General features: G+C 39.9%; 2 protein-coding genes across 9 annotated transcripts in view; both read left to right on the forward strand.

The window, feature by feature from the left end:
* Window positions 1-108: 108 nt before the first annotated feature.
* On the forward strand, window positions 109-13,116 carry YIPF4 (Yip1 domain family member 4). Of its 2 annotated transcripts, XM_030268487.4 has the most exons (7): window positions 134-380; window positions 3,858-4,011; window positions 6,655-6,826; window positions 8,999-9,076; window positions 10,766-10,879; window positions 11,277-11,355; window positions 12,066-12,181. In XM_030268487.4, the coding sequence occupies exons 1-6, from the start codon at window positions 296-298 to the stop codon at window positions 11,313-11,315; spliced, it is 642 nt and encodes a 213-aa protein (XP_030124347.1). In that variant the 5' UTR covers window positions 134-295; the 3' UTR covers window positions 11,316-11,355; window positions 12,066-12,181. The 2 variants fall into 2 exon arrangements, with proteins under 2 accessions (XP_030124346.3, XP_030124347.1); XM_030268486.4 differs by lacking the exon at window positions 11,277-11,355 and having other exon boundaries at window positions 109-380; window positions 12,066-13,116.
* A 3,058-nt stretch (window positions 13,117-16,174) lies between these two features.
* BIRC6 (baculoviral IAP repeat containing 6) overlaps window positions 16,175-22,933 on the forward strand; it is a 170,482-nt gene continuing 163,723 nt past the window's right edge. For all 7 annotated transcript variants that reach the window (XM_030268488.4, XM_030268493.4, XM_072927206.1 and 4 more), the window contains exon 1: window positions 16,175-16,555. In XM_030268488.4, coding sequence (XP_030124348.4) covers window positions 16,312-16,555 — 244 coding nt within the window. In that variant the 5' untranslated portion in view covers window positions 16,175-16,311. The remainder of the gene's footprint in view (window positions 16,556-22,933) is intronic.

Genomic DNA, 22,933 nt, shown 5'->3' on the forward strand with positions numbered 1-22,933 from the left:
AAGGGAAGGGAAGGGAAGGGAAGGAGGTTGGTTCGGCCCACCGGGAGGGGCTTGGCGGCGGAGTGGAAGTGACCTCACTCCCGGGACAGCGCTGGAGCACCGGCGGCCAGTGCGGCGCGCCTTGCGAGCAGCCAATGGCAGGAGCGGTGCCGCTTGTTGTCGCCCCGTGAGGCGGCTGCGCCCTGGGCTCGGTGCCGCCGCCGCCGCCGCCGCCGCAGGAGGGACCCGGGAGGCGCCAGGCCCCGGTACCCGCTCGCCTCTCGCCGGCCCCGCAGCCCCCGCGGAGGGCGGGGAGATGCAGCCCCCGGGCGCTCAGCAGCCGCCGCTCTACGCGCCCAGCAGCGGGGACTTCACCTTCGTCTCCTCGGCGGACGCCGAAGGTGAGCGCGGGGCGGCGGGCAGGGCCGCACTCGCTGTCCCGCGGCACGGCTCGGCCGGGCCGGGGGGAACGGGCTGTTCCGGGCCGCAGAGACAGGAGGGGCCTTCCTTGCGCTCCGTCCCGCCGCCCCCGCGGCTGGCGTCGTGGCCGGGGGCGGAGCGGGGTGGTGGCCGCTGCCCTGGGGCCGCTGCTGCGGGCGCTGCCGTGGCCGCGTCACGGAGCAGCAGCAGCGTGGCAGAGGCGGCCGTGCCGCTCCGCTTCCCCGCGGCTCCGAAAGCCGGAGCCGAGGTTGTCCCGGCTGCGGGACATAACCGTGACCGCTGTCACTGCCCGCTCCTCTGCCTCCCGTGTTTCTGGCAGCCCACTTTGTTGTCTTACTGGAGATTGTGTCGTATGTTCACGTTTGCTGTAATGTGCCAAAGTGTCTGCGCCATGTCTCATAGCGGCACAGTCATGAAGAAGAAAAAAGAGGCCATGCATGTAATTTAGGGGGTGAAGTGTGGCCTGCTGCCAAAGTGCTGCACAAAGAGCAGTGGTATGCCAACATGCCGTGAAGATGTGCCTTCGAACTTTAAAACTGAACATACAGGAGTCAACGTCGTGCAAACTTACTTTGTTGGAGAATGATTTTTTGGTCTCTCCCCATTTAAATAACAAGGATTCTACTTTCATGTATGTGTTTGGTTACTCTTAAAATTGTGACTAGGGAATCATAAATACTTACTCATGTGTCCCACCCTGGAAAGGAATTGCTGAAGTGGAGAAATTGCTGTAGAATACCTGTCCTTTAGTGAACTTCACAGTTCTTCTGAAAGGAAATACAAGTCAACAGTACTGTCATGGCTGTGGGTTTTTTTGTTGCTGGGTTTTGGTTTTTTTTGCTGGTTAGTTTTCCTTTACGTTGTTTTTTCTTCTTCACCTTGGCCTGAAAAAGGATCCATGTACCTCTGAGCAGAAGCTCTCTGCTTCTTCTGGAAGTATTTGTTGGGCAATGCTGAACCCAATCCAGTAAAACCATCTTTCTGTTAGGTTATGTTGTGTGACCAGTGTAGCCTGTAGTCACATTCGGCTGTGTGTTTTTTATGAACACAAGCAAGGTGTGATCTCCTGTGTGTGTGAGTGTAGTCCTGTCCTCAGAGTGCTGGATAGACCTACCCTAGCAAAGAAAAACATAAGCAAAATTAAACATCTTGATATTTTAAAATTAAAGTACTATGCATTGCACTCTAATTTTTACATGTTTCCCAAAACTCAATCTATATGAAAAAATAAAAATTAGCTGTACTGGTACCCCATCTTATTTCTGTGGGAGCTGTATGGAAGAAAGCTGGAGAGATGTTCACAATTAGGTCACCAGACATAGTGGAAAGATCACTCTGTTTGGAGTTTTGCCTCTTGTACTGCTTTTTTAAAATTAAGAGTCAAGACTGTTGTGAAAGCTGGTTTTCTACAATACTTTGTTGAAATGAGGTATCTGAGAGACTTTGGTTTTGCTTCTGTTGTGTTCAGCCTGAGACAGTAGCAGTGAAGGCACCCAGACTCTCCCTAGGAACCATCAATGTCATCAGTTCTTGGCAGATTTTCCAGTTGCCCTGCAGTTAAAAATCTCATTCAAAGCAGCCTGCAGAAGAGAAAAATCCCTTTTCCCCTAGGTTTCTGCAACTTTTGTCTTGCAAAACAGACTTAAGATCATGATAATAGATTTTATAATTCAAAGTGTGGTTGCAGGTATTCATCAACTGCTAAAAGAAGTCTTGGTAAATACAACTTCTGTAGGAGTTTCCGTGCCTCAGGATGTGTTCTCAGTGGTCCCTGAGAAAGGAGAAATACATGGCTGGTTGGACTGCTATGTTGGCTTCTTTTGACAGCTGCAGTTACACATAGAGTAGCACTCTTTGCAAAAAAAAGTGTTACCTTGTAGCATAAACAAATATTACTTAATTACATAAGGGTCCCTCAATCAAGAGAAAACTTCTGAGGCTTGATGCCCAGGCATTAAGATTTTTCTTTTTCTTTTTTCCTTCCTCTGTAAACAGCAGAGGGAGGCTTTGCTTAAGTCTGGTGAGAACAGTGTATGTGTGCTGGGACTGGGAAGAGCAAGGAGAAATTCCTGCTTTAAGTTACAGTGATCTTTACCAAGGTCCTGTGCAGATGGTGTTCCAAGAATCAAAGGAATGGATCAGTAACTCTCAGGATTATGAAGTAGTTGAAAAGCATTTGTGGAGGAGATTGAATCTAAGTGGCCTAGCAAGCTGGTCTGGGAAGGAGAATTCTGTTGAATTAAGTGGAATACTGAATGATTGGTGAACACTTGAGACATGTTGGCTGAACAGATTGAGATTCTGTCACTGTACAAATTTTGTTTAAATAACACTGTAATATTTCCAAAGAGGATGTTGCAAATGTAATCTACAAATATGGCCTGATGTGCCTCTGTGAGTGTTTCAGAAGTACTTGCTATAGTTAGGTGTTTTGGGAAATTTGTGCTGAGGAACTTTTATGTGTGCAAAACACACAATGATGATAAGGCAAAATATATTTTCTTTACCTCCCAATATATTTATACTAAGCTTGTACAAAATATTGACACATTTCTGTTTGGATTTTTCCTTCTTAGCAGATAATGGAAATCCATTGTTTCCTAAAGGAATAATTACTCCCTTCTTAATGTATTTTTTTCTTTCATCAAGTTGCTTAATTTATTTTCCTATACTATTTTTGATTTTCCATCTATATGTAACTGAATAAAATGAGAAAAAAAATTAATACTTACTGGCAATTTTGCCAAGACCAACCAGAACATAGATAAATTGCTCTTTGTTTTGCTTAGTACTGTGGTAGAAAAAGATCATAGTATATCAAAAAGATGTTGTATAACTGTATAACAATTTATTTCCCAGAGCTTAAGGATCCCTGATAGCATTCTTTCTCTAACATTTTCACCTGCATTGAAGGCGGGCTACAAATTAAAACATCTTCAAATGTTTTCCTTTTATGAAAAATTTGACATGAAAGCAGAGAGTGGTTTTGGCTGAAACAATGCCACTGTTAAAAAATGGGTGCCAAAAGAGGTAGAGTATGATCAGAAAAAAAATTATAAATAATCCACAATTTATAGCACGGTGAGACTCTCATTAGTGTCCTCCTTTTATGCCTTTAAACACTTAATGAGAAAGCACAAATTGAAGCCTTTCTGTTGTGCTACAATACTTGTCATAAAGCAAGAATCCCATCTAAAAGCTAAAACCTGGTATTTGAGACCTAACCCAACATAGTTACTATTGCAATAAAAGCACAAGTACACTTTCAAATTATGTATCTGTGAAAGAATAATTTTATTTTGTAACTTTGAATGTTTTATGGGCATGACCAACACATGTAGCTTCATATGTTTGTTGTTTATCTTCCAGTACCTTTAAAATCAAATGGCTTTTGGCAAAACATAAAAAGGTCTGTATTTTTCTCCCTTTTTCTTTAGATCTTAGTGGTTCCATAGCAACTCCAGATGTTAAGCTGAATCTTGGAGGAGAATTCATCAAAGAATCTACTGCAACTACATTCCTAAGACAGAGAGGATATGGCTGGCTTCTGGAAGTGGAAGATGATGACCCAGAAGATAACAAGCCACTTTTGTATGTTGTAATTATTTTTGGTTATCTGTCTTTATTAGCTGTGTAGGCAAAAAAAAACCATCTTGGAGTCTCTGATTGTCCCACAGTCTTGTCCTATGACTGGAATTCTGTTTGACAAATTACTTGACCAATGAGTGTTTTCTGGTGCAAGAAGAGAAACATCGTGTCTTATTATAGATTTTAATCTCTGTAAGTATAAAGCCTATATGACTTTTCTGCTTTTAATTGCTGAATCTTGTAATGGCTTTAAAAAAAGAGACTGTATTCTTTGTATCTTTTGCATTCATGTTTCTTGATACTGTGAAAGAATCAAAGACTAAAACACCCCCATGGGAAAGGTCCTGTTAAGTAAATCTCAGTCATTTCTGTCAGTTATTCTGAAGCAAAAGCATTGTGAATCATGGTTTTTACAGTAGGGATGTTAGAACCAAGGTAGCACAAACTTCATAATCTTTGATGCTGCCTTTTACTATAAAGCTAGATTAAAAAGGCGCTAGTGCTGAAGGACAGTAATGTCCTTAAAACTGGAAGACTTGCATCCATTATTCTGTTTATAGAAACCTGGCTGGCTGAAGAAAGTTTGTATCTCAAGGTTATTACATTGTGAGTCAGGCAGCCTGGTCCTTGTTCTGCACCTAAGCAATTTCGTTCTCACTGTCTCAGTGTTTTTTTGTGAATTAAACATAATGATGCTTTAAAAAATTGGAGTGAGACAGAGAGTACTCTGTAGAACTCAGATGAGGGTGTTGGGAGACAACAGATGTCTGGAGAGCCTAATAATGACAGTGCTACTTGAGAACTGGTTTAAATTAAAGTGAGCGGAAGTAGGTCCTTGTTTGGTGAACCTCTAACTTTTAATTAAGAAACAAACTGGTATAGTGAGGTGACAACATAGGAATTCTGACTTCAGTGTAATTTTGTTGTTTTGATTATTCCCAAAAATGTGTCATAATGAATTCTTACAATCTGAATCCTATTAAGGATTGAAAGAACAGCAGCCTGCTAAGGGAAGTTCACCAACGCAGTGCTACAGTGCTAGTGTTTTGTTCAATTAAGTGAGATTATAATTTTTTTACTTTCTCATTGGGCAGCCTTACTTCAGACACTTGTTTGCTGATACACCTACCATCATTTTCAGGTGAGGTAGCTGTCAGCTTCATGCAAAAGACAATTTATTCACATGAGAAGCTTTCAGAAGACCTTGAGAATTAGAAATAATTATTTCCATGCAGGAAATACTTGTGTTACACAGTCTACAGGGTAAAGTATAGGTCTGCTACATCCTTTTGGATGGTGGCAAATAGATGCTTCTAGTCTGTTCCTTAGATTCAGGGATGGTTAAATAACAATTTTTATTACTTAGTCACCAGTTAGTAATACTGCTTATGAAGTAACTTTAGTAATAGTAATCCAAAAATTGCCTTGAGTGATTGAGTTAACAGTATTTAATTTTTTTTAAACAGAAATTGTGATATATCTTTGCATATTTTTCTCACATTGCTTTTCTGAAGAAAAAGCAAAAAAAACAAAGCCTTGGACAAAACTTTCATAAATAGACTTAGGATATAATTCTACATTTTTCGTCACTGTTTTCTTAAATGTAGAACAGTATATCTGCTGGGAGTCTCTCAACTCTTCAGAGTTCCTCAGTCATGACTGAGGTTCTGCACATAAAGAAGTGGAATTGCCCATTACTTGAGATGTCTGATTCCTTCCTTATTAGGCTAATACAGACAGTCAGGGCAGCATGTACCAGCCCAGAGTCCTGGGCAGAAGAATCTTCTGGCCAATTTGTATCTGCTTGCAGGGAGTTTCTAACAGGATGTAGAGAAGGCAATGAGAGAAGGGCAAAAATGTGTTGATACATGTTGCTGCTAGTTCAAGTGAATTCTATTTGTTTTACCCTTAGTGGACACAAGCCAGAAATTAAACAACAGGCATAAACTGGTCTGTTGAAAACTACTGTTCTTGAAGAAAGCTAAACTCCATTTTCTTTTAAAAAATTGGTATTTGGAATGGTTTAAGATTAGTAAATGTAATGGTATTCTTTCCTGCAGAATTTGAAATAAAATATTTTCATAGAAAGTGTCCTTATGGCAAACTGCTTGACATAGGAATACACAGACATTGTTTATGTGTGCATGTTTTTTGACTTGTAGTTACAATGACACAAGTGTATCACATGTCCTAGTGTGTCTGAAAAAAAACTCCTTCTATCTTAATGCAGACTCTCAGGGTATCACAGAATCATAGAATGGTTTGGGTTGGAAGTGAGCTTAAAGATCATCCAATTCCACCCCCCTTGTGTTGGGCAGGGACACCTTTCACCAGTCCAAGTTACTCAGAGCCCCATCCAGCCTGGTCTGGGTATGCTGTATATGTTTTCTATTGACAGTCATATATTTGTTTTTGAGTAATTAAATAAATCTAACTGTGTCCCACCAGTTACTGAATGCAGCATGAAGCTATGGTGTTGCTTGACTGTGGATAAACTGTTCCTTTGCTCGTTGTGGCTTCAGAAGGCCATGTGGCTGACAGGAGACTTGCTCTATAAATCTACTGTTTGCCCCTATACTTATATATTTTTTAGCTCTAGTTCATTACTGTGGTGTATAGTAATGCTTACTTGCTTTACAATTTCAGGGAAGAACTCGACATTGATCTGAAGGATATTTACTACAAAATTCGATGTGTGTTGATGCCTATGCCATCTCTTGGGTTCAATAGGCAGGTAGTGAGAGACAATCCAGACTTTTGGGGTCCTCTGGCAGTTGTCCTCTTCTTCTCAATGATTTCATTATATGGACAATTTAAGGTAGGTATAAATCTTCTGCCTAAAAAGAAACCTGAACTAAATTTGGGGATGTGATTGCTAAGCAATTTGCATTCTTACGTAGGTAGAAAGTCTTTTTTTCACATACTAATGTGGGGCATTTCAAGTGCTGTTTCCCAAGTTAATATGTAGAAAGACAGCAGTTAGGAATGTATTACATGGCCCACGGGTAAGTTAATCATGATGAAATGTCAAGTTTGTTTTTATACAGTAAAACAAAGGAAAGATGTGGTTTCTAGAGGAACCAGATTGATACTAATGGGTTTATAGTCATATTAGTGAATCTTTCAATTTTAATTGTGATCTTTCATTAACTTGCTTTTTATTACCAAAAAATGTTAGTGAAAAGCATTTGTGTGGATGGCATGAATTCTAATTTCCTCACAAATAAAGATGCTTATTTAATTCATACTATATGACTGTTGTTATCTGGCATCTTTAATCTTCATTAGTGATGTTTGCGATTTTGTCCTCCCTGCTCAGTTGCAATCAAATAACTTTCCTTTAGTCAATAGACTTTTTCCATCATTCCTTTTGAACACCAGAGTGAATAGCTACTCAGCAGCATTGTGCATATTTGACTTCCATAAACACTATTAGCTTTTTTCTTTATGTTCTGATTAAAATAAAGAAGTGTTATCATTTATAGTAACAATTTGTATATAAGCCTAGGTGCTCCTACATTGGAAATCTTTATGACTAAATGTGTGGTTACAGTTCTTTTAAATGTCACCAAGTATGGCAATAAGCTGTATGTAAACCAGCAGAATGTGCATATGCAAGGATTCTTGTGAATGGTGGGATAAAATCATTTTCTTTGGGTCCTCTGGCTTCCATATGACGTACCAAATGTGTAAGAATTCACTCTCACTTGTCTCTATGAGGCTTGAAATGGGTAGACTAAACCACTTTATTGTTCAAATCTTCTGGGTGGAGCACTGAACTGTCTCCTTGGCAAAGGAGGGATCATTTCCTGACCCTGCGACAGATGAACCACCTCTTGCAGTTTGTGTACCTCCTGTACAGGAGCACTGTGTCTAATGTTTCTTAGGAGCAGTGGGTTTACCATATGGATGCAGGAGTGCTGTATATATATGAGAAGGGAAAGCTAGCAGCCAGCAACAGGATGACTGACAGCAGCTGGACTAGACAAACCCAAAGGTGGGCTCTAAACTGGAGAGAGATGAGCACTTCTGCTCTAAGACTTTAATCTGGTCCTCTTCTTTTAGTCACTGGAGGAAAACAGGAAGTAAAAAGAGGCTATGTGCTATTTCCACAAATAGCATAAAGCCACTTATATTGTTTTTAGTGCTGCTGTGATTTTTATCTGGTTTCTCCTATTTCATTCTCCTGGAAATATTGAACTTCTAATTAAGCAAAGTATTGAACTGAGTACTGACTTAATTTTTGAAGTTCAGTCATTGTATATTTGGAAATAGAGAGACTGGACTTAGACTGTTGTTTCCTTCTAAAAAGGCATTTCAGAAAGGAGAGCTTTACTTCTGGCCCTCCCAGTGGCTCAACACCAAAACCAGCTACATTAAGTTGAAGGATTTTTTAAGCCAGAGAATGATTTTAGGATTTCTTCTGTAGTTTGAGAGCAGAACCATGAAAGAAGCAAGAAAAAATAATGATAGACTTGGTCCCAGGAGTCTGAGGCTCTTTATTTAAAGTTATCATCATCATCATCATCAAGTTCGACTAAGAATTAAAGTCCTATGTCTTCTGAACGTTCTCAGTTTGAGTAAAAGATAAAGTGGCATCTTTATAAGTGAAAGAAGGAGAATTCCAACTCCTTATATTGGTTGGGCTGACTTTTAAAAACTGTCTGAGCCCATATTTTGTAATAGGTGGGATATGAAGACATTTAGGGTAGTTTTAACTCAACTTCCTATTCCTGTTACCATACTTACAGAATACATTGCATGTGTGTTCCATGTACACCAAAGTTACCATTAATGTGATTCTGTAATCGTAACTTCTGAACTTCATTTGCTAATTACACTGTGATACTAAACACTATTCTTACCACAATTCAGAATTCAGTTTTGCTTAATAAAATCCTTGACTGCAGTGAAAGCAATTATGGAAATGCATTTTCCTTTTTCACAATGACATTTACTAATATAAATGAATTGTTCTTTATCTCTCAAGGTTGTTTCTTGGATCATAACTATTTGGATATTTGGATCCTTAACAATTTTTTTACTGGCCAGAGTTCTTGGAGGAGAAGTAAGTACCTGTATGTGAAAAGGATGTAGAGGGAGGTAATGTAAAGTCTCCTGACAATGTTTTTCAGCAGTAGTTGGGTTTTTGTAGTGCTTGGGTTTGGATCTTGTAGCCAGCTAGGAACAAATGCAGTTGCTAAGTATAAAGTCAACATTTCAGGTTTTCAGTCTCCAAAATGAAGTCTAAAATATACAGATCATCTAACTAATTTTATTGGTGCAATGGATCCATTGCAGATAAACAGCCTGGAAATTTGTGCTGTGAATCCCAGGAATTCTAGCAGCTTCATGTGATCCAGAACTGAAGTCCATTATTGAGAGAGAAATGCTTTCAAGTTTTTGGTCACTGGACTAAATGGAAACTTTTTTTTTTTTTTTTTTTTTTTAATGTGGTGTTAACAGCAGTTAGATGTCCTTGTGTGTAGAGCACATGCTAGTGTTTGTTTTCATCCCTGGCTTGATGCAGTTCAAACCCATCAAAGTATGAAAGCCATGGCATGTTTCTCAACTGCAAAGCCAGCTGGAGTTGTGGCCTGCATCCTTTCCTCCAGCTGCTTGCAGCAGCAGGGTTGGAATAGCTGCTTGAGCTGTTTACAAATTGACTCATTAAGCAATGCAGGTGTAAACAACAAAAAATGACTTAGAGCAAGGCCCACAGACAGCTGCAGTGAAACAGTCAGGAGGATAAAACTTCTTTAAATGGATCTGCAGCATAAAATGCATTGAACTGTGTTGTGAAGAACTAAATACTCTGTGATGCTTTATTTTTATACTTTTACTATGGACATTGCATTAATGATGCACCAGTGTTGCAGAGGTCCGATGTTATGTAGTTTAATTTTTAAAAGTTTACCTTTAAATCATAATTGCTAGAGTCTTCTTTTGTGAATGCTGTTTTGAAATAAAAAGTTTTTTATAAATGTGATTACATGGTATTTCTGCATTTCAACACAATCCAGAGGCCCTTCAAGCAATCTGGTTTGTGGCTCAAAATGGGAAATTATCAGATGTATAAACTGAAGAAAAAAAAGTATAGGTTTGCAGATCTTGTCATAAAGGATCATGATCCACAAGAAAATGCTTACAAGATGCCACTAATTTTCCTGTTAAATCCAAGAAACCTAGCTGTGCACAGGAATATTTCAGATCATAGTAGGGGAAAATCAGACATTTCCTTCTGAAGCTAAAAGTAGTTATGCATGTAGTTGGAACAATTCTGTTCAAGACAGTCACAATAAATTGAAGCTGGAAATCAGAATTCTGTGCCTTACAGGGATCAAGTTTTAACTCTTCCGCTGACACTAAAACATTCACGTGCTTTATGTATCTATTTATGTATAATGGATATGAGTATGTTAATGCAGAAAATTATGTCTTTGCTGCTTTTGACAACCAGGACTACAGCTGGTCCTTGAGAGGTCTGTTGCAGTTCTGTGCTTTGGGTATCATATGTAAATGATTCCTTTGAAAGTGATTGTTTACAGTTTTATGGAAAAAAAAAAAACAACCTATTTCTAATTTTAGGGTTTAGCATACAAAAACAATTTTTATCCTAACAAGCCTCCTTTAGCTGAAGTTTCATGACTATAACACATTATAATCATTATTCATACTGTTATAAGAAGAACAAATTGTATTTTGTGACAGAGATTGAGTGCTGCAAAGCTTGTTTTTATGTGCTTGACAATTTCAGGTTGCTTATGGCCAAGTTCTGGGTGTAATAGGATATTCCCTGCTTCCCCTCATTGTCATAGCACCTGTACTTTTGGTGGTTGGATCATTTGAAGTTGTTTCTACCCTAATAAAAGTAAGTTCATATCATCTATTGAGAATTCAGTTATTTTTAAGTCACTTTCTTAACACTTCAAGTAATCTGCTCAGGGAAACATAATGATGTGTCAAAACTTTCAGAATTACAAAGTGAGCTCTGTGATCCTTTTGGTTAGCATGGTGGAAAGTGAATGCAGTTTTAAGTGCTCCATTAGAGTGCTTGGGAATATACAGTGATGTTGCTATAACAACACATGTTGTTACTAGAGTAGCTTGTATTTAAGTATTTTGCTGTGCTCTAATAGTTGCAGTACAAAAAAGATGGGATTCTCATTTTGAGAAGAGAATGCATAATTAAACCTCAAAATGAAGAATCTGAAAATAAGCTGTTCTCTCCCTTCCCCCATCATCCAGATTATTTTTTGTCACTGCAGCATGAATATGTTAGTCATTGTTCTGAGACCTCCCCATAGTGGTAGCAGTACAAAGCTCTCCACACCCTTTGCAGAGAAGGTAAGGATTTTTCTGATCTAGAGAGGGGGAATGTAAGGCACAAAGAATAACCTGCCTAATACCACCTGCTGCTGGGAACTTTTTGTGGAACCAGCAGCTTTCCCTAAAAGATCCCAGAAGGACATAACACTCTTGAACACTTCCAGTGCTTCTTAAAACCCTTTTAGGTAGTCTTTGAAGTTACTGCTGAACCTGGGAAGGTTAACTGATAAAATTCTGTTACAAGCTAGCTGTACACTTTCTGGAGGTTTGTTCTGATGCTTTCATTATTTCTGTTCCTTTAGCTTGCTGGCAAACAGTATAATTGAAGTACAAGCAGAGTGTATGATAAGTAACAAAATTGCTGTATTTGAGATTTGATAATCTGTGATTACTGATAAATGATAGGCAGAACGTAAATCATTAACTTGCCAGTTAACTAATAAATAACTTCAAAATAAATACACATTCATGAAACCTCTGTTACTTGATTACTACTATACTACTAACAGCCTTATGTTAACTTCAGGGTGAATTTCTGCAAGGTTCTTATCTTTGCACCACCAGAATGAAAATGCATTACAAGCCCCACATGGCCAAAACTTCTTGGGCTGTGACAAGCACTACTTCCGTAGCTGGCTCTGTGTTATACTGAGAGAAGTGATTTTTACTGTAATATTTGGAGAGACTTTCTTGTGGTGTCAGCTAAGACTGTTCATCTTCTTTTTCAGTTGTTTGGAGTCTTTTGGGCTGCATACAGTGCTGCATCATTACTAGTTGGAGAAGAATTCAAGACCAAGAAACCCCTTCTAATTTATCCAATCTTTTTATTATACATTTATTTTTTGTCCTTGTATACTGGGGTGTGATGTAGTGTAAGATGTGGCCAGAAACCATATTTCAGTCACTTGCAGACTGATAATGAGTAAGATTAAGAAAGCTGGAGATAATACAAGTGACTGTTTTGTATGCAGTTGTCGAGATGTTTTAAGATGAAAGAGCATATTTGTGTATATTATTTAATGAAGCAATTGTAGCTATATAGATTTGTATCAAAGTTCTAGGTTTGTTTAAGACTCTTCAGATTTTAATGAACAAAATAAAAGAACTTTGTGTTTTATAACAAAGCGTAGCAAAACTGCAACTCAATACCTGTGCCAAAAGCACTGGGACCAGATTACTATATTCAAGAATTAAAAATGAGAAGTTAACTGTTAACAATCTCAAAGTGCAATTTTTCCTTTAAGCTTAAACACAGCTGGCTTTTTGTGGCACAGCAAATTCTGTAGATAATATATATTTATGAAACAGTCCTGATTGTTCACAGAATAGTCTGTATAATCAAGACAGAAATATACTACTTTTAATTTAGTGCCTCAATTACTGTGATTTGGCTGTTGAGTTTTTATAAATTCCAATTTGTTTTCAAAACATGTATATACTGTGTATTTTGTATCTATGGCTTGTATGTACCGTAAATACTCCTTGGTTAAGGATGTATATTGGGTTTTTAAAAATTGAAGATACAAGTATTTGAAATTTTCATTTACTATCTTTGACCAAAGGAGCAAGATACTTACTGTGTGACATAATTAATTAAAGTGCATATTTAGAGAATCAAATTATTTTACTTAAAAGTATAAATTTACAGAGAAATGGGTGAACACCTTTCTCAACTCTAGTGCTGGCCTAATGTTGGGGAAAAAAGATGATCTATAAAATTTGTGTGATCTTCAAACAATGTTATTTTATGATGACAAAATAAAAATATTGCTTCCCTAACTATGTTTTACAACATCTTGCTCTGTTTTGCTTTTAATAGCATGCTATTTAACATGCATTCTTTTTTTTTTTTTTTTTTTTTTTTTTGGCCAATATTAAACCCTTGTGAAAAGAAGTAAGAAAGATTTGGAAGGCCAGATTCTCCCTCCACTAAACAAGACAGAGTTATAGCCTTAGTAACAGTTAGAGTCTTGCTAATTTTGACTCTCCAAGGATTATGTAATAATGTGATGACATGTTAAATATTTCCTGTGTACTGTGTTGATTGCTTATATAATGGTCCTTATGGTAATATTTCTTCACGAGGGAAGTCCACTGAAGTTGACTTTGTATGGTACTAACGTTGGCATTTGCAATCTTCAGGATTTAGTATCAACAAATAGCTCTGAAGGTTTGGAGTTTTTTTTCTGGCAACAGAAAAAAAGCATTTCCCATTCTCCCCGCCCCCTCCCCCATCCTTTTTTTCTAATGCTACAAATAAAACTCAGCCATGACAAGGTAATAGCAAGGGCTGTCTTGAATCCCTGATGGACATACTTCCATATCAGAACTGTAGTTTTTCAGCTTTTTAGACTGTGTAACTAGCCAGGTTGGTAACTTATTTTTACCAGTCATTACTGATGCAAAATACGTAATTAAATTCCGGCTCTCCCACAAACCTTTAGCTTACTCAGTCTGCTTTCCTGGCCGATTCTTGTGTTGGTTTTAAATAGAACCACTTGAAGTCAGTGCTGGACATAAATTGTAGTGTAATACTTGAGTTTGTAATATATAAAAATAGAAAAATTGGTAGAGTGATTGACTTTTCCCTGATTTTTGATTTCTGAATAAATTGTGGTGGGATTAATGCAAACATGTACTAAATCAATTTATATCAGCAGCAGCTAATTTCTTACCTACAAGTGTTTTGAGAGCATTCATACCACATTCTAAAAAAAATAAAAGGAAGTTACAGTATATTTTTAAAAAAGCATATTAGCTTTGGAATCTTGCATGATAATCTGGTTTTACCTCCTTTTTCATTACTTATATTTCTTTTTTTAACAGGAATATCCAGCTATTATTATAAGACTGCACCTAGCCCCTGTGAATGCATTTAATTCCTGTCCCCACAAAGGTGAAGGGCATTTAGGTTACTAGGCTGTCAGACAGCTTTAAGCTTAGTACCTCTTTCATAGTTGTTCATGAGGTGTTCTGTGCATCTGAACTGACTATGCATATTGAAAGATGCAAACATGTTCTATTGAATCCCCAAATACCTCCCTTTTCTGTAATGTTCTGTGAAATTTATAGTTGGAATTTTAACTATTCCCTTCCACAGACTTGGCACATGTGTAATATGCAATGTAGATAATGCACTTAAGATAGTACATATTTTGTACCCAATTGCAAATTTGCACCTTTTAATGTTAGTATCTTTAGGGTCACTTTTTGCATATATTGTGCAAGAAACATACAAGCAGCTCTCAAATTATTCTGATAGTTTGTAATAACTTTGCATTCAACAAACTCATATTTTTAGATGAGATATGTGTGTAAATACAAGATGTATTTTATAAAAATTTTGAATTAAACTTGTTTACAGAATGTATGAAGCTCATTTATATTTACTGACTTAATACTGAATAATTAATATTGATGATTTAAGACACATCCATCTTCCTGTGCATGCCACCAGTATATTGATGCTATATACCAATAGCTTTGAGGCTATAAGTAAGTTTTTGTGATAATCAACATACTACTTTAGTCTGTCAAATCTAGAAACTTACAGCACATCCATCTAGCAAAAAAATTGCCTAAGATTCAACACCTCATTTGGGATGGTGACATAGGTATCACACCTTGGTGAGATATGCGTTTTGAATGATCTCTAGAGAGCAACTAGACATGTACGTTCTTGTTTCCTTTCCTACCCATTAGACATACTCTGCTGTTTATCAGCAAAATTATACTTACTTGAAAAGTTCATGAGACATTGTTGAGACAACATACAGCTTGAGATCTGCTGTAATTTTATCATTATCCTTACTGGTGTTTAATGTTTTGCTTGAAACTACTACAGCAAGCTTAAAAGCTGCTCATTTTGCTCTCGGGACAATTTTGATTAGCCTGGGTGGTACATGTACCCATGTGGGTTTGGTTTGGTTTCCTTGCTTTTTCTTCACACACTGTATTTATTTTAAAATTTCCCTGCTATAGCAGTCTGTGCTCATTTCGGTCCTTTTAATAAAAATATTCCATAGAAAACTGTATTTGAAAATTAGCTTTAAGACCATCAGTAGCCTAAAAGCTTTGTGTAACATGTCATTTAGCTCATATAAAGCCTATGGCAGATAATGTAACGTTGTACAGGTGGGCTGAGCTATACAAACTGAATTGGTGTTTTAGTGGTTGAAAAGGGAAAATCTCAACAAAATACAAAATGTTTTATTAAATTCAAGTAATTTTTGAAGCACTGCTTCAGAGCAGAAAGCTCTCGTGGGTGAGATGGTTCCGTGCTCCCGGCCGGGAGCCAGGGACCCCTTTCCAAGGGCACTGTGCCTTCCGGGGAGGCTTTGTCACTCCCTACCAGCGCTGAGGCCACCCACACCGGGGCCCAAAAACACAACCGGTGTGGGAGCCGGGGTGTGAAACACCAATCCCCGCTCCGCTTTGCCCGAGGCGGAGGCGGCGAACGCGCTGGCCCGCTTACGACCCGTTTTGTCCGACGCAGTAACTACACGGCAGCGCCGCGGGCCGGGATCGCCGCCGCGGGCCGGGATCGCCGCCGCGGGCCGGGATCGCCGCCGCGGGCCGGGATCGCCGCCGCGGGCCGGGATCGCCGCCGCGGGCCGGGAGCGCCGCCGCGGGCCGGGAGCGCCGCCGCGGGCCGGGATCGCCGCCGCGGGCCGGGAACGCCGCCGCGGGAGCGGAGCCAGCGCGGGGCCGGCCGTGAGTGGTGCGCGCGCAGCGCAGCCCCGCCCCTGCCCCGCCCCTCGCGGAGCGGCCCCTCGCCCCCGCCCCCCGCCGGGCCGCGGCCGCTCGGTTCCGCATCCGGCGTGGCTGTGTCACTTCCCGCTCACGCGGGCGCTCTCCCTTTCCCCCTCTCCCCGGACCCGGATGGTGACTGGCGGCGGCGGCTCCAGGGACTGTCAGTGAGCGGCTCTCCGCGGTCCTCTTGTCCTGAGGGCGGCGGCGGCGGCGGCCGCGAAGATGGCTGCGGCGGCCTCCTGTTCCTCGGCGGCGGCGGCGGCGGCGGGGCCCGGTCCCGGTCCCGGTCCGGGCTCCTGCGAGTGGCTGCTGCTGCGGGACGGCTGCCTGCGCTGCGACGCCGACGGGCTCTGCAGCCTGTGCTACCACCCGGCGCTCAACGCCATCCTGGCCGTGACCGCGCGCGGCGCCATCAAAGTCATCGACGGCACCTCGGGGGCCACGCTGCAGGCGTCGGCGCTCGGCGGTGAGCGGGGAGCGGGGCCGCGCCGAACAGCTGTCCTGGAGGGCCGGGGCAGCCTCGGGAAGGAGCGGCCCGCTCGGCTCGGGCTCTGGATGCCGGAGGATCCCCCCGGCTTATTGTCAGCCCTTTGCCTTTTCTGGCCTGAACGGCCTCCCTGCCCGGGGAGGTGGCGGAGTCGCCGTCCCTGGAGATGTTTAAGGAGAGACTGGACGCGGCGCTCAGTGCCGTGGTCTAGTTGACATGGTGGTGTTTGGTCATAGGCTGGACTCAGTGAACCTCAGAGGTCTTTTCCAGCCAGAGCCTCTGGTTCTGTGTTCCTACTCTTTGGGGCAGAGATGCTCATGTAGACAGCGTCCAGGCGTTTTACTTCTGTAAAGCATATTGGCATGGTTACTGAAAGGTTAAATGGGGTTAGAAGGCTGCAATGTATAGGGTTGTATTTTTTAATTTTGCTTTTGCTGGTGTTGTTGTAGATCATGTTACGTTTAACTTCCAAAGATTAGAAGCAGCATGTTAGGCAGGACAGGCATAATTCTAGTACTTATTTTTATGTGCTACTGTAATAATTTATTTACTGAGCAGTATTCTCGTTTTTTAAGAAGGCTTACTGCTTGAAAGTGTCATTTGCCCTATGGCTTAAAACTATTTAAGATAAGAATCCTTCATGAAGTTATTTGGTTATATGTTTTTGTATGTGTTTGAATAGTTCTTCAGGCTGTTGACTATCTTGACTGTCTCTGGTAGTAGAAACTGTATCCCTGCTATTATGTTCAGGAGTCATGATTGTGTATTGGCTTTGTAGAGGCCTAGACTGTAGCATCTCCATAACTATGAAGCAACTTTATTTGTTGACCATTAGTGTTTTTGCACTGTTAATAAACTAGCTCTGTAGAAAAAGATCCAAATGCCATTGACAGCTTTTGTTCCTTGTTCATTAATGGCTTTTAAACTGTGGCACTTGTCAGAATATTGGCAGTGAGTGGTGGGTAGGGTTATTTGTCTCCTTGTGAGTGCAGCCCTTGGAATAGAAAGATAGGCTTCTTACCAGTTGTGTGCCTCCATGTTCAGGTTCTCCTTACAGTTGTGCGTTGCTAATAAGATGTTGCTTTGCTGAGTGGTGGTGGTGAAAGGTTGTTTGCTGCCTGAACGTGGTACAGTAATGCCAAGAAGTGCATGGAAATGCCATAGCCTAGGCAATATGTACACTTTCACCTTGAAAACCAGTAACTGTATTGCAAATGTCAAACTGAAGAGAACGGACAAAAATTGCTGATTTCCTTTCATAACTCAAAGTTGGTACATTGTATGTAAGGTTAAGCATTTGGGACAAATGAAAAGAAAAAAGTTTTGTGGAATTATTAAGAAGGTGCCAGCTGCTTTTGTTGTCAGTTGCTTGCATGGAGAATGAGGCTCTTGTGTGGTGTTTCCCGCATTGTTAAGGATTCAAATCACTCTGCTTCTATAATTCCCTTCTACCATGCTGTCTCCTAAAGTGCTTTTTTGATTAATAACTTTGCTTCTTTTCTTCAGGATACTGCAGGAATTTAAAAATTGCTTTTAAGTTGTGGATGAAAAGAGCATAAATAGAGGACGTAATTTGTATTTGGCTGTCTGTATAGGAGATGTTTAATTCTCAGATACAGAAAATGAAGTGATCTGTAAATCAAACTGATTCTACACTTTGCTGTGATAGAATCCTTGTAAAGGATTTGACTCAGTATTCAAAATGCTAATGGAAATTCTCCCTGAAATAGTAACTATTTGAAAATAACATATTGCTTTGCTTCTGTTACGTACATTCAATCATGTATACTTCCTTTAGTGTCAGTCTTCTCTGTGACAGTATGGCTGTAGGAGATGGCTTCTACTCCTCCTCACATAAAGCAACAGAATTGCTTGCAATCTACCCAAATTTTATCTATGCAGTAGAGCTGATGATTTTATTACTGGGAAAAAAATTATAACCTTAAGTTTGAAGAAACTTTAGATGAATTTTCTTATTGAATCAGCCTGTCAGAAATCTGCTGCATCTCAGCAGTTGGTGTCTGTTGCGGCTATTGGCAATCCTGTTCATTCTTTTTGTGTCTCTCTCCCTTCTGTCTTTGGGAAGAGGAGGACAAGGGAATTTAGCTGCTCTCTGATGTCTGCCTGCACTGTACAGTGTGAACTCTTTTAATGTAGGATAGCAGTATCTGGACACTCAGACGTGTAGACCAAGTCTGTCCATACTCCCTCCCCTGCCATAAATGACAGGTCAAAGGATATTGTTGCTTCAGGGACTTCTGGTACTATAACTAAAAATAGAGTCTCTAGGAATTAAAACTGCTTCTCCTGGGAGACTGCTTGTCCTCCTTGGTAATTGAGGCTGCAGGTCTTACGCCTTGCCAAAAGATTTATGTTGGACAGAAATGCTGTTGTGTGTTACCCATAGAAAAACAAAATGTAGCAGGCCTCTTTCTAGAAAGCAGAGCAAGGAAAAGATTCTCCTGTCAAGGCAGAATAGGGGAGGAAAAGAAACACCACCAAGCCTCAGTGTGTTTTGTATTTGCAGTCACAGTTCACTGCAGAAATATATATTAAGCTTTGAGCTCATTCTCTGTGAAAAGATTGAACCTGTGGAATGCTGAATGTGGTAGATCAGTGGAGTCTGCCTTCGTTAGAATAGAAATGCAGATTGCTCTTTGGTGTGTAAAAGAGCAAGACAAAAGATTCACAGCAAGAAGACAGTGCAGTTCTAGATGGGGTCCAGACATTAGGATGTGATCTGTGTTCTTCAGTTGCTCACGTGAACCTCATTGGTGTAATGTATGTGGTGATCCAGGGATTGTTCTTTTGAGGCCAGTCTGTAGGAATTCAGTGTGGATTGTTAGACCATGCTGAATTTTCAGCAGCTCTGTCTCTAAAGTGTATAACATCTTTAATCTGTTTCCAGTATGAGCCCTGTAGGCCTATTCAAGAGGACCAGGTGATCATTTGCAACAGAACATGGTAGTGCATAAAAGTAGGGGGAAAATCAGGTACCACTAACGTTAAGATCTGTTTTACCTGGTCACAAGATTATCCTTTTTATTCTGTCAAGACTGTTGCATGCACACTGTACGTTTCAGAGAACCAGAATGGAAGTGCAAGGAAAATTCTTGTGATTTCTGGATGTTCTGCGTTTCTGTTTATTTGCTTGTAGTGGTTAGTCAAGACTGGCTTTGAATCTGTCGCACAAGTCTAACAAGTACTTTATTTTCTCTCTTAGACATTTAAATATTTCTGTGGTTTCAGTTTCAAGTTGAACGCTGGTAGCCAAAAAAGCATAAATGACAAATCTTCAAATACAGCACTAAATATGAGCCTTTTGCTTGGCGTCAAAAGAAGCAAACATAAACAGTGATACAAAAACCTCCTGAAGAATCTAAACAAACTTCTAGATTAGTCTGGAGTGACTCTCTTAGTGTTCATAGAAATGTTTGATTTATTAGTCCCTTCTGTTTACAAATAAACTAAGAAAACTGCCTGAATTAGGAGAGTACTGTAACTCTCAGAGAAGCTTGGGCAGGATTAAAATAAGAAATTAAAATGTACCATCAGATGGACAGTGACCATCTTGAATGTTCCAGTAGGTATTTCTAGATTACTTGATGTAGCAGTAACTTCAGAGCCTTGTTTGCTAAAATGCACAGTGTTTTGTAGCTAAGGCCTTCTAAATTACTCTAGAGGCCCTGACAGGAATCAAAATATAGGCTTCTGAATCTGTACAGGAAAGGATCTGTTCATGGTACATATATACCAGTTCCTGCAAGGGAAACAGCTTCTGCCTTATCATCAGAGGCCCTCAAGGGCTGTTCCTCCATCAGAAGAATTTAGAAGTAAATAGATCCCAGCCCAGGAAGCTCACCTGTGCCAGCAAGTTCAACACCATTGCCTGTCAGAGTTCCCTTTTGGGAAGTCTTGTTTTTCTTTTGCTGTCTAAATTATGGTGCCTTGAATATCTCTCAAGAGGTATCCAGCTCTGTTTCTTTCTGCTTCTTTTCAATGTGATGCAGAAGGCAAAACGAGAGGAAAAGATTCTCTTTTGCAACTTGGAAGTCATAGAGGGAATTTACACTTAAGATAATCTTTAGGGAGAAACTGTTGGGATAGTCTGTCATCCAGTTCTACACTTCATTTATTTGGAAACAGCATCAACAGTTTTAACTGTTTGAAGCTCACTGATAATACTGCTCAAGTTCTCCTTCATTCCTCAAATTCTGGGTTAGTTTCTTCCATCTTTTTGTTTCTTGTATTCTTTTGTTCCATTATGAAACAAAGATAATGAAAATAATGAAACCTCTTGGTCTTAACACTAATTTTCTCATCATATAGGAAATGTTGTCAAATCTAGTGATGTGCTACAGTCCACCTTGCATTTGAGCATACTTGGGTGACTGCTAATCTGGGTGAAATGCGACTTAAAGAGATAATTTCATTTATTTATGTGATCTTAAGATTATTCATGAGGTGCCTTAACCATTTGAGAAAACAGGATAGGAGAACCGTTAGATTTGAGTTCAGTGTTTTATACTAGCAAAGGCTCTAGACTGCTGTTCCATTTGTCTGCTAGCTTAATGAGAGTTTGTCAGATATCCCTTCTTACTTACCAAGCATCTTGCCGAGCTGTCAAAATGTGGTTAATTGATATTTCCAGGCTCTGTTGAAGCACATCTGGATTATCTTCTGCAGAAGCTAAAATAGAGTGAAATTAGAGATCTTTTCTTATCACATAGCTTTAAAGGGATGTTTGCATGTCCATGTTTCATGCAAGGATTCAGAACAAGCAGCAAAATATGTTATTTTGCAAGGCATGATCACACATTTTTTCATTTTATTGACAGATCATTCATATCTGGACCAATGAACTCATGATTGAATCCATCTGCAACAGCAGTGCAGTATTATTAAAGGCTGCAGAATGCTTTAATGTCAGATAATCAGAAATTTCCGAGATCTCTGCATATGGACTATGAAAAACATGTTCTTGCAGAAGACCTATCCTGAAATGCTTCTTAGTGACCCGAAGAGGAAACACTGTGCTGAGATTTGTTTCAGGGGTTTGAACTTTGACTGCCTCCCCTAATTGTCTCACAGGTAGCTGGGGCGTTTCTCAGGGAAGAAACTGACTTTCACCTTAGTGCTAATTATTGTCCAACTTTGGTCAAAACAGCTTTTACTATGCCTATGTGATAAATCCTTCAGCTCAGCTCCCAGTTATGTTGTGTAAGATGTAGAAGAAACTTGGCAGAAATATATCCTGACAGATAACTGATAGTTCAAGTCCAGAACATTATGGAAGAAAGCAGGTGTATCTCTGTTGGACTTGAAGTAATGAAAACATGGAGAAGGCTTTTACTCATTGCCCGGTCTAGTCATCTTTAAAAGCCTGATCTTTTACCATTCTGAACATCCTGGTGATCAGTGGTTGGGATCTAACATACTCTGTTGTCCTATGGTTGGTCCTTTCTGGCAGCTCACCACAATGTTAGCTGGCCCAGTAGAACCACTTTCTGAGTCTTTAGTTACATTGTTTATAACTATGTTTTTATGGTTGCTGTTGCACTGGTATCCATAACTTAAGTGAAATATAACATCTAAAATTTGATAAGATAGATTGTAAGAAGAATCTGTCCTAGATGAAGATTCACCTTAATTCTCTTTTAATAACAATCAAGTCTGATTTTTTGGTTTCAGGTTTTCTTTCCAAGTTACTTTTAAATCAGGTAAGGAAGCTCTCCATCCTTGCTTTTAGAAGCATTCTTTAATCTTCCCTGAAAAGTATGACATATTTCAAAAAAGCTTAGCCTGTCTTGAAAATGGAGATGAGGCTTGCAATCATGTGGACTCATGGACAACTTTTGAGTGTATCAGACTGTCCCAGGTCATGTTGTGAGATAGCTTTTTGCATGTTGTCTGTTCCAGTGGGATCGGTAACTTTTCATAATTTTTAAAAAATTTATAAATAAAAGATGTACACATGGGTTAGTTCACTTTCCTGATGGTTAAGTGATGCCACAGTATTGCTTTCTGCTGTTAGAAAGCTGTCCTTTAAATAGTTAATGCTTTCTTAATTGCACTGACTGCTTGCAGTCACCAGATGAGTGCTTGTCACTGAGTAGAAGTTTCTAGAAAGAACAGGTATTGGCCTGAGATTTTTCATTTGTGAAATACAGATTAATACTAACCCTTGCAAGTCCTTTGGGAAGAGTATCAAGATTTGTTAAGGATCCAGTGTACGCTGCTAGTGAAAAAATAGATAGGAACACTGCAGAACATTTATTTTGAAGATTCCTGTGCATGTTGGGGAAAGTGTACTCCACAGATAAGGATGATAGTCAATAAACATTGTGTGTAACATAA

This window comes from Taeniopygia guttata, chromosome 3, assembly GCF_048771995.1.
Source record: "Taeniopygia guttata chromosome 3, bTaeGut7.mat, whole genome shotgun sequence".
NCBI classification, from domain to species: Eukaryota; Metazoa; Chordata; class Aves; order Passeriformes; family Estrildidae; genus Taeniopygia; species Taeniopygia guttata.